Below are 17,059 nucleotides of genomic sequence, written 5' to 3'. Positions count from 1 at the left end.
AGAAGAGTGAATTGTGTTATGTAATAGATACTGTAAATTTTATGTGGCAGTTATTATTATAAACATAGTTAACTCAAGTTTTGAAGTAATGGGTTTATTTTGAATCTGTAAAATACACACCACATATGGATCACTACAGTAAAAATAAGGAGCTTCGGACATTCATAGGCATTTAACTAGTCACTTCTGCCACACAGCAACTGTGAATTGAATAGGATGGGAAAATAATATGGATGTATGGTGCCTTGTGTCATACAACATATAATGACTTGTGGAGTGTGAATGTAGATAGACACAAATGCAAATACAGGTATGGGACTTCCCCCATATACCAGGTATTGCATAGTTACATATTACAAAATATAGTCAGTGTGTAGCCTAAAAGATTAAATGGAGTTGCAGTATCACTGTTAACTTGATATGCCATAACGACACAAATATTTTCTCTGAGTCTTGGAATTATTTTGAACATATGCATGTTCCTTCATGTGGAAGTGAAATTTGTGATCACAAACAATTTGCAGGAAAATGGAAATATTTCAAAGTATACTTCCATTTATTTCAACCTTTCACTGGCATATTTACAAGGGAGCTAAACTGAGAAATTCGTACTGAGTTGAACTACGTGACAGATTAAAACTTAACACCTTGTGTGAGAGATATAATTAACCATGAAAAGCAAAGATCTGAGTTTGTCTCTGTCTGCCTTGCTTTAATGTGTCAGTCTGCTTGTCACACTGAATTGATGCACCCTGATTACAGTCCCTTTATCTGCTGCTTACAGAAATGATTTCCAGAATTTCAGTGTGGTAATCAAAAGCCTTAGTGAAACTTTTATGGTATTTGAATGCTAACCATGCTTCAAGTGTGGGAAAGAGTATACACTTACAGCATCCAAACCATTGGTTCTGAAAGGTAATGCTAGTAGAGACTTACTACTGAAGAAAAGAAAAACTGGAGGAATTGAAATTAGTGTCACTTATGTGTAATCTTGCTGGTTTATGCACTGAATCCTGTTTTTAGACATTAGGTTAAGAAAGGTATCTTTTGTGTTTTGGAAAAATATGTACAAAATATTTTAGAACATGAATTCATTTGTTTATTTCTTCTCTTTTATTTTAATTATTGTTCTAACAAAAATTCTCTACAATCACAGATGCTAAGTAAGTTTCAAGGATGTGTCTTACCAGCCTCCCATCCAGTTTACAGAGAGGTGGCTAAAGTGGCAATGCATATTCTGGAAAGCAATATGGATATTGACAAAGTTAAACACACAAACTGGTCTCTCATTGTCATCAACAGCATTGATGATAAAAATGCATTTGTTCTTCCGGTGAGTTTATGTCAACTTTGAACTTTGAATTTAATTTATAGTATGTTCAGTCTTTGGTCCTCTTAGTGTTGTTAGTTTCACAATAGTCTATTGTTGTTTTTGCATAATTTCTCATGTAACTATATGGCTGCAACAAATGCAGATGACCTAGGCCAGTGATGTAAAAGATAAAAAAGCTATTTACTCTTATTCAGTTCTGAAAGAGAACTCTATACATACAGAAACATTTGTACTGTCAGACATATACACATATAGCACTTGCATGCTTTTCTCGTTATTGTTTTCCCACAGTCATAGAACCCTAGATGTCATTGCTCTCTTCCTAGATGTGCTCTGCCAAAAAAATTTATTACCTTTTTTTTTCCTTCATAAAGTACTCCTGCTGTGTGGTTAATACCATTTGATTTTCCTTAGAACTCTCGAGATTTGATCATTATATTCAGCACTATGTTCAGTCTAACATTGTCCTGCAACAATTTTGCTTCCATCAATAATTTAATTGTGTTCTGAAAATGTAGGGAGATCATACAGTAATGTATGTTGGCAGACCTGCCCATATTGCTTGTAGGTAAGAGTTGCAGATGTTTCCACTACAGTATATCAAATAGTAACTCAGGGATCAGGTGATATTATGGTTCGTTTTTTATGAGAATATGTCTGTTTTATATAAATGGTCATTGGAAATTTACCATTAGATATATAATTCTCACTTTTCATTCATGGGTGTTTAGAATTGTAACTATAAGAAAAACACTTCAATCAGTCACAATTTTGCAGAATGAGTGATGTATTTATGCATGAGAAGTAATACACTTAAGTCAGTTCCCAGTTGGTGATGCACATATTTTGTGCCCCTTTCATTAAAATAACATAGTCAGTGCAAGGGAGTGCAGTGGTCTGTTAAGCCTCAAGTGAGTACACGTATGTATAAAGTGCACCAACCACAAACAACGTTGTCTTGTACCAGTCCACCGTTGTTTTAAACTTGTGAGCCCATACATATTCTTTAATTATTGTATCAGGTAAGACAGTGCTAAACTGTGTTGTTGTACATACAAATGAGCAGCAGCAACATAAAATAAATAGTGAGTTATGTGAGAAAAAAAATTACAACCTGTGCAAGAAAACGACCTAGATTACAAGCTAGCAGCACATCCCATAATTAGGAAATTGTCTTAGAGATAATTAGTAATAGAATAAGTGGTTGGCTGGGATCTGAAGCAACTGTGCTGTTTAATGCTTTGACTGAGTCATTACTGTGAGCTAACACTCGCACGTGGCAAAAGAGTGATATAATGTATGTTTATTTTATTATTGTCTAATTAAACATAGCTTTAGCTTATATAGTGTAAGTTTTTTATTGTTGTTGAATTAAACTAAGATTAAACTGTGAGTCTGCTCATACATGTTTACCTTGGTAAAATAAAGATGACTATTGTTTACATGTGTACAAAGTGTGACGCTCGCCTGCTCCTGTCATGAAAAACAATATGCTGAGTCGAGGGTTAATAAATTTAATCTATACTATTATTAACATTTATTTGTTTGTAATACAGTAAAAACTTGTATTTTTCACAAGAATCATTTTCAGTAACCTGAAGACAGGATAAGTCCATAAACTAATTACAGATAAATAAATGATTTGACAAAATTGTGACTGGTTGTACTGTTTCTCTCATTGGTGTAATTCTCATTTGTGTTGGTGAATGATGGATGAAATTAGTTCTATAACTTAACCCCCTCCTTTTTATCCTCCCCCTCCCCCTTCCCCCTCCCACCCCCCCTCCCCCCTCCCCCCTCCCCCTCCCTGTTTCTTTATGTAGTGTTTTTAACAAACATCAGTCTTGTAGTTTCAGTGATGTCCAGATTCCATATTAAAATTAAATGCATCAAACAACAATTGTGTTGTGTGAATTTGTTTATTGTACCTATAGATATGCTGGTGAATCACAAAATTTTGACACCAATTATTAAAGAAAAAGTTTGTTGACACCGAAAAGTATAGTGCATTAGGAAATGATTGATTTGCTACCCTACTTAACAGGCAGTTATATTAAAAGCATAATGGTACAGAATTAAAGTAATGCAAGTAAACATTTTTTTTCTGTGGAGTATTCTGAGACAGATGTGAATTACATGTGTAGTCAGTTCCATACATTCAATTCATCTGAGGAAATTGGAGGAGCTTTCCATGAGTTTAAATATATAATTCAACACATGGGAATATGCAGTGAGCATGGAAATTTGGAATTGCCAAGACCAACTGTGTTTAATAATAGCTCCAGAAAGTTGCATTGAAAGCAGACCACAGGTTCTGAACAATTTGGAATATTTAAAATATGAAAAAGTTAAATGAAATACAGAATGTGCATATTCCTGTCTACATAGGTATAAATGAAAGTAGCTGATGAAAAGGAAATATCCTATCATTTTACTTACTGTTCATGCAGGCACTTAAATGGATGACAGGAAATTGTTCACTGAAAATATGAATCCTGTTTTTTCAAATTTCTTTGATCAAAGGAAACCATTCTGCACTTCCCTCGTTTACCTGTCACTAAAATGCAAAGATGTGAAAATATTGTGACTGAGTCCATCAGTTGATGTCTACTTTCACTGGCCATGAGTTTTCTGTAATTGAAGATCATTATGAAACATTAAATAGTGGTTTAAGTGATGCAGTTTTTGATACTAATATTTTATAACACACATTAAATTGATGAATGGCAAATTGAAGCTGACTGTATAAGCATGAATCTGAGACCTATAACCTTATGAGTCAGTTGATCATCTATTGCTGCCTAATATGGCAGTGGATCCTATAATGGCACTCCATACTAGTGTATGGATGAGGAAAGCTCTTTTGTTCAGGTCACTAATTGACTTAACATTACCTCATATTCATAGATTGCAGGTCTTGTCGCTTTACAAGTTTCAAAACTGATGATTAGAAAGAATCAAACGTATAATACAGATTATACACTGACTGATCAAAAGCCCACCCTTCACCTTTGTGACAGCTTTAACTTTACGGTATATTGATAATTTTGACTTCATGAACTGTCTGACTACAACTGAATGAAACACAATTTTCGTGCCATTCGCATTTTGCCTTTATTTTCTGCAAGGCATTGTCAGTGGCCTGGAATATGTACATATTTTTGCTATTTAGTTTAAATTTTGGTCAATGTACCTATAGGTTATAAACAGTTCTGGTGGTTAGTTTTTGCTACTATGTAGTAATATTTTGAAATGTACTTACAGGTTGCGTGGACGATTTTCTACGTATTATTTAATATGTAGAAAATGCATATGGCATGAAAATTGTTTCATTCGGTTGTAGTCAGACGGTTCATAAAGTAAAAATTGTCAATATACCATAATATTACACACAACTGAGGAAAACAGGACTGCAAAAGTTGAAGCAGCTTTAACTTTACTGGTAACACTTTCAACGAGGTGTCCGAATGTCTGTGGAGGAGCGGCAGTCCATTCTTCCTTAAGGGACAAAACTAGAGAATATAGTGATGTTGCAGGCTGCAGTCTGGTGCAAAGTGAACATTCTTACTCATCTCAAAGGTGTTCTGTTGGGTTCATGTCAGGACACTGGGCAGGCCAATCCATTTCAAAAAAGTTATTGTGTGCAAATCATTGTGTCACAGTTGCTGATTTATGATAGGGTGCATTATTATGATCGTAACGTCACCTCCTCCATATTTCACTGTTGGCTCTACACATGGTGGCTGTTGTGTTGGCAGAGGAGCCAACACCGTGTTACTAGTGGGGGCCAAAATGCACGCGTTTTAGCTCACGCAGGCTGGCGTGAAGAGGGAAGGACTATACTGACGTGAGGTCTGGAACATGACAAGGAATTAGAATTCAGAAAGTGGACATAATTAGTTTGATATTTAACTTTAATCCATTAATGAAGAACGTCGCTCTTGACGGTACATGAGTCACAATATTATCTGTTCAGAAGACATAGTAACTGAATATGGCACCTTGCTAGGTCGTAGCAAATGACGTAGCTGAAGGCTATGCTAAACTGTCATCTCTGCAAATGAGAGCATCTGTATACAGTGAACCATCGCTAGCAAAGTTGGCTGTACAACTGGGGCGAGTGCTAGGGAGTCTCTCTAGAGTAGACCTGCCGTGTGGCGGCGCTCGGTCTGCAATCACTGATAGTGGTGACATGCGGGTCCGACGTATACTAACAGACCGTGGCCAATTTAAAGGCTACCACCGAGCAAGTTTGATGTCTGGCGGTGACACCACAGTGGCAGGTAACATTCTTCAGGCATTTGCCAAAACCACACATTCCATTGAATTGCCACAGGTTACAGCATGATTCATCATTCCAAATCACTTATTTCCAGTCATCCACTGTCCAGTGATGTTGCTCTTTACACCACTCAAGCATTGCTTAGCACTGACTACAGAAGTCTGTGGCTTATAAGGAGCTCCTCAACCATTGCACCCCATTCTTTTTAGCTCTCTACACACAGACATTGTGTAAGCTGGACTGTGGTAGCATGTCAGAACTCACAAGTGATTTCTTCTGCTGATTTTGTGATATTTTCTACAACCATCCGCCACAATGCTCATTGGACCCTGCCTGTCAGTATGTGAGGTTTTCTTGGTGGTTGTTCTTTTGCGCTTTCATTTCATAATCACACCACCGACAGTCAATTTGGGCTGATTTAAATGGGCTGAAATATCCCTGATGGATTTGTTACTCAGGTGACATCCAATGACTAGTCCATGTTCGAAGTCACTGAGTGACCCATTTTGTTGTTACTGTTTCTCTACTGACAACACAGTACTCCTCACCTCGTTTTATAGTGGCAGGTGTGCCTCTCATGACATTTAGTGCTTATTTCTCCAGTACATATGTGTGGTAACTAACCTGGTCGATGACAGTAGTTCCTCATTAACACAGTACTCTTGACACACCTCCCTGAAAATTGTTAGATTTGTAATCAGGTTGTTCAGTAACTAACACAATACACTTGGATTAAACTTTAATTATTTGAACATGTATTGCTTCCCGAACAGATTACTTTGATCAGCTTTTGTATTAGCTGTGCATATTGTTTACATAACTGAGGCTAGTAAACACCATTGATGAACATACACATACCAAAAAAAGTTTTGCATCACCCTGGTTCCGAGAACTCCTGAAGATAGATGTTGACTATGGGTATTGTATCACAGACACAGTCCCTTTGACTGTTCAGAGATGTCACAAAACCCGCCGAAAGATGTAAACAACCATGCATGAGAGGCACCTATTTGACGGAGGAGGTCCGACAGCTGATCAGTTCCAGTCATTCCACCAGGAAGGAGGTACACAGCTCATGTTGGCTATAGTTAAACCATGCCTAGACAGTCAATAACGTGGTTCAGTCATGTCCGCATTGTTCCTTTGTCCCAGGAAGGGCCCTCAACAATGGAAGTGTCCAGGCGTCTCGCAGTGAGCCAAAGCGATGTTCTTTGGACATGGAGGAGATACAGAGAGACAGGAACTGTCAGTGATATGCCTTCCTCAGGCTGCCCAAGGGCTACTACTACAGTGGATGACTGCTACCTATGGATTATGGCTCGGAGGAACCATGACAGCAACGCCACCATGTTGAATAATGCTTTTCGTGCAGCCACAGGACATTGTATTACGACTCAAACTGTGCGCAATAGGCTGCATAATGCGCAACTTCACTACCGCCATCCATGACGAGGTCCATCTTTGCAACCACAGCATGCAGCACGGTACAGATGGGTCCAACAACATGCTGAATGGACCTCTCAGGACAGGCATCACGTTCTCTTCACCAATGTGTGTCGCATATGCCTTCAACCAAACAATTGTCGGAGATGTGTTTGGAAGCAACCCAGTCAAGCTGAACAACTTAGACACTCTGTCCGGTGAGTGCAACAAGGTGGAGGTTCCCTGATGTTTTGGGGTGGCATTATGTGGAGCTGACATATGCCGCTGGTGGTCATGGAAGGCACCGTAACGGCTCTATGATACATGAATGCCATCCTTCGACCAATAGTGCAACCATATTGGCACTATATTGGCGAAGCATTCGTTTTTATGGACGACAATTCACACCACCATCGTGCACATCTTGTAAATGACTCCCTTCAGGATAACAATATCATTCGACTAGAGTGGCCAGCATGATGTCCAGACATGAACCCTAGTGAACATGCCTTGGGATATATTGAAAAGGACTGATACGGATGGTGTGACCCACCAACCACTCTGAGGGATCTACACTGAATTACCATTGATGAGTAGGACAATCTGGACCAACAGTGCCTTGATGAACTTGTGGATAGTTTGCCACGGTGAATACAGGCATGCACCAGTGCAAGAGGATGTGCTACTGGTGCATACAGCAATCTGGGACACGACCTCTGAAGGTCTCTCCGTTTGGTGGTACAACATGCAATGTGTGGTTTTCATGAGCAATAAAAAGGGCGAAATGATGTTTATGTTGATCTCTATTCCAATTTTCTGTACAGTTTCCTTAACTCTCAGAACTGAGGTGATGCAAAACTTTTTTTGATATGTGTAGATGTGGGAATATACTTAAATATCAATCTGTAACCTCCTCAGATCTCATGATTTTACAAACACTGGCACTCCACCAATCATAATTTAAAAGAAAACTGTCAGTCATTGACAGTTCTCAGACTGAGTCACAAACATTTAACACAACGATAATATCAACATCAATATCAAATGCAGACTGGTCTACACTGTTCATATGTGTATGTAACTTCATGAAGGTGAACAAAGAAAACTAGTTGCAGCACAAATCAATTATGTATTTGGACTCATAATAACCATGATATGTTAACTTTAACATTTAGAGCTTTTCATATTGGTGACTAAAGGTAGACTCTGATACAGACATGTTACTGGAGTGGTTACTAGGTGCAGACTGTCTGAAGCAGTGTATAGTAGTACTATTTCCAAATATGTTAAGAACAAATTATATTTAGCACTTACATTTTGCTTTATAATGAGATATAAAGGTCATAATTAGGCACTATGGAATCACAATGAATCAAGTCACAGTTTGGTTTTAACTTTGTTAGATAACTATAAAATTAATAAAGTTAGATGGATATTTTGTTAATACCATGTATACCTTTGCAGGGATGTACCAAGCTTCATGTAAATTTCACACATTTGCAAATTTCCCGACTTGCTTAATTTCTCAATTAATACATTATTCTGGTAACCAAATGTATTTTCTAGGTCAGAAAAATTGGAGGAACAAAATTATGGCTTTAGTTCTTGGAATTAAACATGATTAAGGGTAGAAATCACAAAAGTATTTTCTGGAAGATAGAAATTTTAGGTACAGATACCTTTTTTAATTAATGACTTTGCAGAAAAAGTAAAACATTTACTCAAGAAAAGGGAAATTATGACTTTTAAATGATCTATATCATTTTAAAAAGAAAGACTTATTTGTTCAATACCTTTTTATGAGTACATGATGTCTAAACATAATTAATTACAGGTTTGTCTTAAAAGAAGTTTGCTGATAAACTATGTATACCATTTGACTCAGCTCAGTTAAACTGGTGAATAATAAATGTTAATGAAATATTACCTGCATAATAAGTTTGATGTTTTAAGTAAATGTTGTATAATTACTGCCAGTATTACAGAGAAAAGAAAAAAATAGTTATCTAAGGAGTAGAATTATAGAAAATGGAGCTACTCCTCTTGCTGCATCTCCCATAGGGGTGTCTGGATACTTTTGATCAGATAGAGTACATCGTCTCCATTTAGTTCTTCACTATTGAGAGTCTTCCACGTTCTCTTACATGCAAATTGCTACATGGTGCACTGCTTAAAGTACTGTAGTTACATGTCGGGGGGGGAGTGGAATTTATAACCCAGCTAACCAGTCAGAATAAAAATTTTGTGTGGTTAACCAAATTCATTTCAAATGTCTGGATTGTTCCCAGAAGCATGTTACAGGCACTTCCCTTTCCACCCTTGTGCAGCTGAGCTAATGCTTTTTTTTTAATGATCTCTCTCCCCCCCCCTCAAGTGAGAGAATGATGTGATTAAATAATTCATGATTCTTAAGAAAGCACTCTTATCATGGCATATTTAGTTCATTGCTTCTGTAACACTTCTATAGCGTAATTACAAACCATTTCATTGGATGCAGACTTACTGGTAGTCAATAGTAGTAGAATGTGCCCAACTCATCATCCAGAATATCTTAATTTATTTTTGAGTCAATGGAGACGTGGCAAACTTTTTATTCTAGCATAGACATGCGGTTTAAGAATCAGCTGCATTATTGGACTACATTTTTTTTTGGGGGGGGGGGCAGACAGATTAATGCTAGGAAAAGTAATTCTCCACGGTGTGTCCATGGTATAAAAATGATAGACACTTAGATGTCCTCTGATGTATGCAAAGAAAGAATCCACAACAGCTCTGTAATATTTTATTAATTTTCTTTTGGTGGTCATTTTTATTTTTACAGAAAGTTGCCTTATGTATCTGTAGGAGTAAACTGTACATATACTGGCTTTTTACCTACATATTTCTTTCACTTTCAGAATGGCACAATATTTATATTTACGGGAATGCTGACAGTGTGCAATAGCATAGACCAGCTGGGGATTATTATATCTCACGAAGTAGCACATGTACTTCTGTCACATATGGTAAGTTTTTTCGCCTTCAAAAGAAATCCTCATCTGTGAAGTTCCCTGCCAAAGTATGTAGTATATGATCATAAACCCCAATACATTTGAGTTTCTTGCTCCTATATCCTTAATTAGCCATCTGTCTGCAATTATCAAAGTTCCTATAGAAAATTAAAGTTCATACACATAACGATTCAAGATAAATTACCAGATTGCAGTGTCTAGGTTTCCTATTCCAGGGTACTGATTATATTGTTTTTTCTATTTTAGGTAATCCTACAGGTATTCTTTAATTTTTATATACTCTCTAGATTAACTTTGCAGTTTACAAAGTGTTTGTGCAAAGTAATGTTGGTCCAGTCTGCTGGGTTAGATCAGAGAGACTCTTAACTTTCAATTACTGCCTTGCCCAATCCACTCGAACCTTTGCTGGTATCGGGATGCTGTTTCTGGATAGTGTGTGTGTCATGTGATGGAGTCAGCATTTGAACAACACAGTATGACAGTTATGTGCTAATTTAAGTCATTTAAGGAGGATCTTGACTAGCAAAAGTGATCTCATGAATTCTGACCGTCAAATGAGTATGAAAATGATAGCAGAAACTCTCAGTATTCCAATAGGTTAAGAAAAAGGCTCACCTAAATGGGAAGGGAGATTGTCAAAACCTGCAGTTACACCACGATAGTGCTCCCATCCATACTTCTCTGCATTTTTTGGTAGTTTCTGGCCAACGTGCAGTCCCGACCTGGCCCTGACAGAATTTTTTATGTTCCGGAGCACCAAGACCAACCTCAAAGTAGTCAGTTCTGTGACCACTGTAGCAATGCAGACTTCTATGGTAAGAACTCTAAATGAGAGTCTTTCCATTGCCTTCCAGGCTATTCACAGTGCATGGCATATTCACTGAAAAAAATGTGTAGATGCCAGAGGGGACTACTTGAAAGATTTGAAATGTTTGCAACAATATCTTGGATAACATGCTTTTCACATATATAATTGCATTACTTTCTGGGTGTGCCTTGTAATCTTGAGGATTTCTACTAGATATTTGAATTCAGATTTCAGCTTCTTTGCATAACCGAGTTGCTAAAGGTTGACTAGGTATAATGGAGACCCTTCTGCAAATTGTGTATTTACATGTTAGATTTGGAATTCAGTTTTGAGTGCAATTTCATATAGGTTTTAAGAGTGGGTTGCTTGTTGTCTATGGTTGGCCAAGACACCTGGATCATTTACAGAGTGAAGGAATTTTCATTAGCAGTATTTGCCCAGTACAGGAAGAGTCATAGTGTGTAATTTTTGCATCTGAGCAACAGATGTTGGATTAATGTGGTGGGGTAGATGAACAGTGTGTCTGCAATGTTACGTGGAGTAATAGCATAACATACTTTATCAGAGATATTTATACTATAGATCTGAATCACTTTTACTAAAGATCCTCTCTCTTCTGATTTTAACAAGTATACCAGTGTGACATTGTGAAACTTTGGCTTCATGGAACTGTCTGTTCTCATTGTTATTATATTTAGCATAATACTTGTCAAAATTTCAGTTTTTTCACTGCTTAAGAGTGTTATGATGATGGCAAGGATTCTGCATTGGTAACTGTGGTTAGGCCTATGGCTGCTTGTGGTATTTACCCTTCTTTGTGACAATATATTTGAGCAAGCTGCATAGTCAGGGTCTTGTAATTAATTCAATATCACAATCCAGAACCCCCCCAGGGGGTCCACAACTCTCTTGTGGATGCGTGCGTGGCGAGCACGGGGCCCCGAGCTAGTGCCGTTCTCCTTTCTTTATGGGCTGCCCTACCCCCCTTCCCCATCCCTCCTCGTCCCCAATCCTCCCCCCCCCCCCTTACCTCTCCTTCACACTCCCTCTTCTTGGGAGTAATGTATCGAGCCTTCGCACGGAGACGGACGTTTGAAAACTCCAGGATCCTGTTTCCTTTGTTTTTCTCCTTCCTCACGCTTTCTTCCTCTATTGGTCTTTCCCTGCATTCACTCTTCTCCTTGCTTTCATGCCCTTACTTCTATCTCTACCTTATTCTCCTTGTCCTATTCTCCTTGTCTTCTTTTCCATGTCTTATTCTCCACTTCGGCATTTGAGATTCTTTCTTCTATCCCTCTATCCCTCTCTCTCTTTCCTCTCTTCTTTCCTCCCTGTGCATGTCTGAAGATCGACCCACACGTACGCACGCGTAGCTGGTGACGGGGTAACGTGTAATTCCCCACCCTGGGTAGACAAGTAAGGCACGCACGTACCCGCTGGTAAAGGCCAGGCCCAGGGAGGGGTGATTGCCTGAGCTGTTACCTTCCAAAAGTGCCAATTGGTCCCTCCGTTCGTTTCTCGGGAGTTGTGACCTGAGGTGTGGACAATCACCTAAGGCAGGAGTGCCCTCTGAGAGGGCCCCCACAAGGAAGGAGCACCCCATCGGAGACGTTGACAATCATGGGGTATTCATCCGCAATGGATTTCTCTTCTTCTTCTTCTTCCCTGTCGTCTGCCCAAAAAAGAAAGCTAGATGCAACTCCTGTTCCGAAAATTCTACCACCAGCACCAAAGTTTCTTGCTGTCACAAGATCTGACGGTCACAATTTCTCAACAGTCAACCCTCTCGTCATTCAGAAGGGTGTAGATATGATTGCAGGACCAGTGAAATCTTGTACATGGTTGCGCAATGGTACCTTGCTGTTGGAGATAGAGAGTGCCTTCCAGGCCCAAAAATTACTTCGAGTCACTCTCTTACACACATTTCCTGTATGGATGGAGGCCCACCGCACCTTCAATTCATCGCATGGTGTGGTGTATACCAAATCACTCGAAAGACTAACTGATGAGGAGATTCTGTCTTTTCTCTCTGATCAGGGAGTGATGGCCGTCCATCGGGTCATGAAAAGGGTCAACAAGGACCTCATACCGACCCGGTCATGAAAAGGGTCAACAAGGACCTCATACCGACCCAAACCATATTCCTGACATTCGACAATGTGCAATTGCCTTCACGAATTAAAGTGGGTTATGAGATCATTTCTGTTTGGCCGTATGTACTGAGCCCTACAAGGTGTTACCAATGTCAGCAGTTTAACCATACATGGCAGTCTTGTTCAAGTGCGGCTAAATGCGTTACCTGTGGCAGGGACACCCATGAGGGTGACTGTCCACCTCTGTCCCCTCGTTGCATTAATTGTATGGGCGACCATGCTGCCTCCTCTCGCGACTGCCTCATCTACAAAGATGGGAAAAGTATACAGGAAATTTGAGTGAAAGAGAAGGTGTTGACCGCGGCTGCTCGCAAGTTATTCAATAGCAGAAAGCCCACTGTGCTTCCGGCAGGTCAATACAGTACTGTTCTCGCCTCTCCTTTGCCTACCAGGGAGGTCACTACACAGATATGCGATCTAACATTTAGCGATTCGATCGTCAGTTTGACCAGTGGTAAGATCGCGCGATCAACGTCTCCTCTTCCTCCCACCAACCCTAAGGCTCAATCATCATGATCTGCTACTGCTAAGACGAGGACCTCTAAATCAGATGCTCGGACCTTCAAAAAAGAACCAACACATGAAGATTTCTTGCATGCACAAACTTCACAGCCATCAATTGTTCTTTCGACAAAACGTAATTCTTCAAAGAAGGCTCATAGAAAAAAGAGTTCTCCATCTCTGCCGAGGTGCGTTTCTTCTCCTGCACCACCCAGCAGTTGTCGTCCCTGGCCATCCTCTGTTTCGCCAGGCCACACTGCTGGTAGCCGCTCATCTGGCCTTTCACCAGCGGAGGAAGCTGCCCCTCCTGACCAGCTCAGGAAGGTGGCAGTCGCAACTGTTGAGTTGATGGACCATGACTCACCACCTATCGATTGCAGCAGCAGTGCTCCCTCGAAGCCAGGCTCTCAGCAGCCATCAAGGTGACCCTTTCTTGTTTCTTCTTTTTATTTTCGTTTTCCCAATGGCACTTCTTCAATGGAATATTCGCGACATTCGGTCCAACCGAGAGGAACTAAAATTGCTCCTTCGAATGCTCTGCCCGCTTGTCGTAGGTCTCCAAGAAATGAAGTTACGCCGTGTAATCGTATTGACCTGACGCACTATACCTCCATGCATTTTGACCTGCCCCCTGTGGCAGGTATCCCGGCTCACGGAGGGGTCATGTTGCTGGTTCGGGATGATGTCTACTATGATCCAATCACATTGCATACAAATCTGCCGGCAGTTGCCATCCGAATTACTCTCCCCACTTCCACATTTTCCATTTGTACTGTTTACACTCCATTGTCTGCCTTTACTAGGGCAGGTGTGATACAACTGATTGCTCAGCTTACTACACCATTTTTGTGGATTGGAGACTTTAATGCCCACCATCCCCTTTGGGGCTCTCCAGCATCCTGCCCAAGAGGCTCCCTCTTGGCAGACCTTTTCAACCACCTCCATCTAGTCTGCTTAAATACTGGTGCACCTACCTTCCTTTCAGACACAATGCATACCTATTCCCACTTGGACCTCTTCCCCCTGCGGGTTCGGGGGTAAGAATAGGCCCGCGGTATTCCTGCCTGTCGTAAGAGGCGACTAAAAGGAGTCTCAAACGTTTCGGCCTTCTGTGATGGTCCCCTCTTGGGTTTGACCTCCTTTTTTCTTCCAAATTTCCGTCGTCAGTGCGTGCCAATTGGGGAAGGACACCTTACGTGGTGTTTTTGTATTGGTCCATCATGCTCCACCATCTTGCATGTTACCTATTGTCGTGTGGGGGGGACTGCGCCCAACATCTTCTGGGTGGTCTCCTTCTCGCCTTGTGCGCACTCTTCTTCTTAGCGCCTGTGGACCCTTCAAACACCTAAAATCCAGCACGGTAGCCAGTCCGTTGTGGTGGGGTCGTCATGTACCCTCTTGGTGGTAGCCCCCTGACCACGCAGGGATCGCACTACAGATGCCTGAGCTGTTTCCTCCCCATGCATGCCAAGGAGTATGTGCCCATCTTGTCTGGGGCACGGGAACTCCGGGCAACAGGATATCGGCCAGGTACCCGTTGCTTTGGCTGGGTGGCGCCCTTGGGGAGAGCCCTCGTTCGGAGTAGGTGGCATCTGGGCGGATGTGGCGCAATGAAGCGCAATAAATCACATCAAGCTGGTGGTCGCACGGCCACCAGCGTCTCTAAGCGAGGTAGAGTCGACTTCGATGCTGCGCAGTATGACCCTCAGACGTTCCCCTCGTTGGCTGCGCCATGGGAGGGACGCCGATCTAGTGCCAAGCGGGAGCCTTACGTACCGCAATACCTTGTCTGCAGCAGGACTGATGATGACTCCTTTCTTCCGACGAAGCCTATGTTTTTTGTGGAACACCTGGAGGATAAGTTTGGGGAAGTGGCGGGGTTGTCAAAAATGAGGAATGGGTCCATCCTCCTCAAGACGTCCTCCCCAGCCCAGTCACGAGCGTTGCTCTTGTGTGATAAGCTGGGTGACGTCCCTGTTACAGTCACTCCCCACAGTAGCTTAAATATGGTCCAGGGGATTATTTACCATCGTGACCTCTTGTTGCAATCCGATGACGAGCTGAGAGCCGACTTGGAATGACGTGGTGTGCATTTTGTCCGTCGTGTCCATCGAGGACCCAAGACAAACAGGGTGGCCACCGGTGCCTTTATCTTGGCCTTTGAGGGTGATGTCTTGCCCGAGAAGGTCAAGGTGATGGTTTACCGTTGCGACGTCAAGCCATACGTGCCTCCCCCGATGCGGTGCTTCCAGTGCTGGAAGTTTGGGCATATGTCCTCCCGTTGCCCATCCAGCGCTACATGTCGAGATTGCGGACGCCCCTCTCATCCTGATTCTCCATGTGCACCTCCGCCTGTATGTGTTAACTGTGGGGAGCACCACTCTCCATGCTCGCTGGATTGCCCCGTTCTTCATAAGGAGCGGAAGATCATGGAATTTAAGACCCTGGATCGGCTTACTTATCGAGAGGCTAAACAGAAATATGAAAGGTTGTATCCTGCTTCCCTTCGAACATCTTATGCTGCAGCCACGTTATCGTCGCCCGCACGAGCGACGGTTGTCGCTTCATCTGTGCCGCCTTCAGTGGGCCCTCGGGGCCATGTATCTCTGTCTGCCACCCTCGTGCCTGGGGGCAAGCCTTCCTCTCATGCCCCCTTAGCAGTTGGGGGCAAACCCTCTTCTGTCGCTCCCCCCAAGCTTACTTCGGGAGTGACATCTGCTCCACAACCGGGAGGCTCGATTCCTCCCCCTCCTTCTCCGGCGGCGTTGCCTCCGCCGGTTCCTCTCTCGCGGAAGGGGTCCCTCGGGGCTCTCCCTTCCTCCGTTTCTTCTCCTTCCCAGCCAGATGTCAGCCAGTGGCTGAAGGTTCCGCCACCTGCTGGTCGTAGGGCTTCTGCGTCGTCGTCAGCCTCCGACGCTCCTTCAGAGAAGCTCTCCCAGCCCTCTCACCCTAAGGGCAGACGCGAGAAGAAGGAACGGAATGTGTCCAAGAAGAAGGACGTTCCGGCGGTTTCAGCACCGCCTGCTGTACATAGTCCTGGCTCCGGGGATGAGGTGGAGATCCTCGCCTCTGCCGCGGATCTCGCCCTCACGGAACCCTTGGGGGCCTCTCCTATGGACTCAGCTGACTCTCCCCCAGTGGCGGCGGTTGGCTCTGAAGCGCTGTCTGCCTCTTAGTCACATTCACGCCCTCCCAGTCCCTTCCTGCTTCCATTCTCCAATGGAACTGCGGCGGTTATTTCCGCCACCTGCCTGAGCTCCGGATGCTTCTGAGTGATTCCCCTGTTCTCTGCATTGCTCTGCAGGAAACTTGGTTTCCTGCACTGCAGACCCCCGCCCTTCGCGGTTATCGGGGATACTATAAGAACCGTGCTGCCTGTCAACGAGCGTCAGGTGGGGTTTGCCTCTTTGTTCACCACTCTGTCTGTAGCTCGCCAGTACCCCTTCAGACGCCTTTAGAGGCAGTTGCTGCCAGGGTTGAGCTCTCGCCGGCTATTACTGTTTGCTCTGTTTACATTCCTCCGGATGGGGAGCTCCCCCGCCATGTCTT

At 42.3% G+C, this 17,059-nt stretch overlaps 1 protein-coding gene across 1 annotated transcript in view; it reads left to right on the top strand.

Annotated features, from left to right (window-relative positions):
- Window positions 1-17,059, top strand: part of LOC124721711 (metalloendopeptidase OMA1, mitochondrial-like) — a 130,909-nt gene that overhangs the window by 66,833 nt on the left and 47,017 nt on the right. Inside the window, exons 4-5 of the mRNA XM_047246796.1 lie at window positions 1,157-1,333; window positions 9,935-10,042. Coding sequence (XP_047102752.1) covers window positions 1,157-1,333; window positions 9,935-10,042 — 285 coding nt within the window. The remainder of the gene's footprint in view (window positions 1-1,156; window positions 1,334-9,934; window positions 10,043-17,059) is intronic.

The sequence above is a fragment of the Schistocerca piceifrons genome, chromosome X (genome assembly GCF_021461385.2).
Source record: "Schistocerca piceifrons isolate TAMUIC-IGC-003096 chromosome X, iqSchPice1.1, whole genome shotgun sequence".
Lineage (NCBI taxonomy): Eukaryota > Metazoa > Arthropoda > Insecta > Orthoptera > Acrididae > Schistocerca > Schistocerca piceifrons.
This window is presented reverse-complemented; position numbering and strand designations above follow the sequence as displayed.